We start from the raw sequence: 969 nt of genomic DNA on the forward strand, positions 1-969 counted from the left end.
CGTTCTATTAGAGGTTTTACGGTAAACGTTATTTTTCCAGAACTCCTCTAGAATTTTCCAAAACACAATAGTTCAGTTTCGCCAAGTTTCCAAAATGCCCACCTTGTATTTGCCATTATGGTCAGGCTCCTGAAAAATCAATAACCGCGGAATTCCCAACTAAGATTTCTGAAAGACCTGGAACTAGAAACAGGTGAAATTCCAATTTCAAATTTTTTGAAGTTTTTAATTTTTCAGAAAAGTGGACGCTATTGAAAAAGCGGAACCAGTTCTTGTTGGACAGACGATTCTTGTTTGATTGAAATTTTTCCTCGAACAACTTCAATTATAGTCTTTAATTAAGATTGACATTCATGTTTCAAAGGACTTTTGTACATAAAATCATGAAAATGTAAATAGATGTGAATGAATGAATAAAAATGCAAAGTTTGTGAGATTATGCTAAACAATTTATCAGTTGTAGACTTTTTTAAATCACTTCCAGGAACAGAGATAAATTAGCTCAAAGTTGAAAGTTGGGGGCTCTTCTAATACAGGTTTGACGGTAACTTGAAAATTGAAAAACTCAAAAGATTCTGAGATTCTGAGATTCTGAGATTCTGAGATTCTGAGATACTGAGATTCTGAGATTCTGAGTTTCTGAGATTCGGAGATTCTGAGATTCTGAGATTCTGCGATTCTGAGATTCTGAGATTCTGAGATTCTGAGATTCTGAAATTCTGAAATTCTCTGATTTTGAGATTCTGAGATTCTGAGATACTGAGATTCTGAGATTCTGAGTTTCTGAGATTCGGAGATTCTGAGATTCTGAGATTCTGAAATTCTGAGATTCTGCGATTCTGAGATTCTGAGATTTTGAGATTCTGAGATTCTGAGATTCTGAAATTCTGAGATACTGAGATACTGAGATTCTGAGATTCTGAGATTTTGAGATTCTGAGATTCTGAGATTCTGAAATTCTGAGATACT

The 969-nt window shown here is 34.3% G+C and overlaps 2 protein-coding genes across 2 annotated transcripts in view; one reads left to right on the forward strand and one right to left on the reverse strand.

Annotated features, from left to right (window-relative positions):
* The window catches only part of CBG23550, a gene marked incomplete at both ends in the record, with an annotated part of 1701 nt that extends 1403 nt beyond the window's left edge, over positions 1 to 298 (forward strand). Inside the window, one exon of the mRNA XM_045241003.1 lies at positions 238 to 298. Within this exon, the coding sequence (XP_045091108.1) occupies positions 238 to 298 (61 nt within the window). The remainder of the gene's footprint in view (positions 1 to 237) is intronic.
* A 176-nt stretch (positions 299 to 474) lies between these two features.
* On the reverse strand, positions 475 to 918 carry CBG23552 (the record flags this gene model as incomplete). The annotated part of the gene is made up of 1 exon (XM_045241004.1): positions 475 to 918. A coding segment is annotated over one exon (444 nt), but the record flags the coding sequence as incomplete, so codon positions are not given.
* Positions 919 to 969: the final 51 nt, after the last annotated feature.

This window comes from Caenorhabditis briggsae (genome assembly GCF_000004555.2).
Source record: "Caenorhabditis briggsae AF16 supercontig from assembly CB4, cb25.NA_001, whole genome shotgun sequence".
NCBI classification, from domain to species: Eukaryota; Metazoa; Nematoda; class Chromadorea; order Rhabditida; family Rhabditidae; genus Caenorhabditis; species Caenorhabditis briggsae.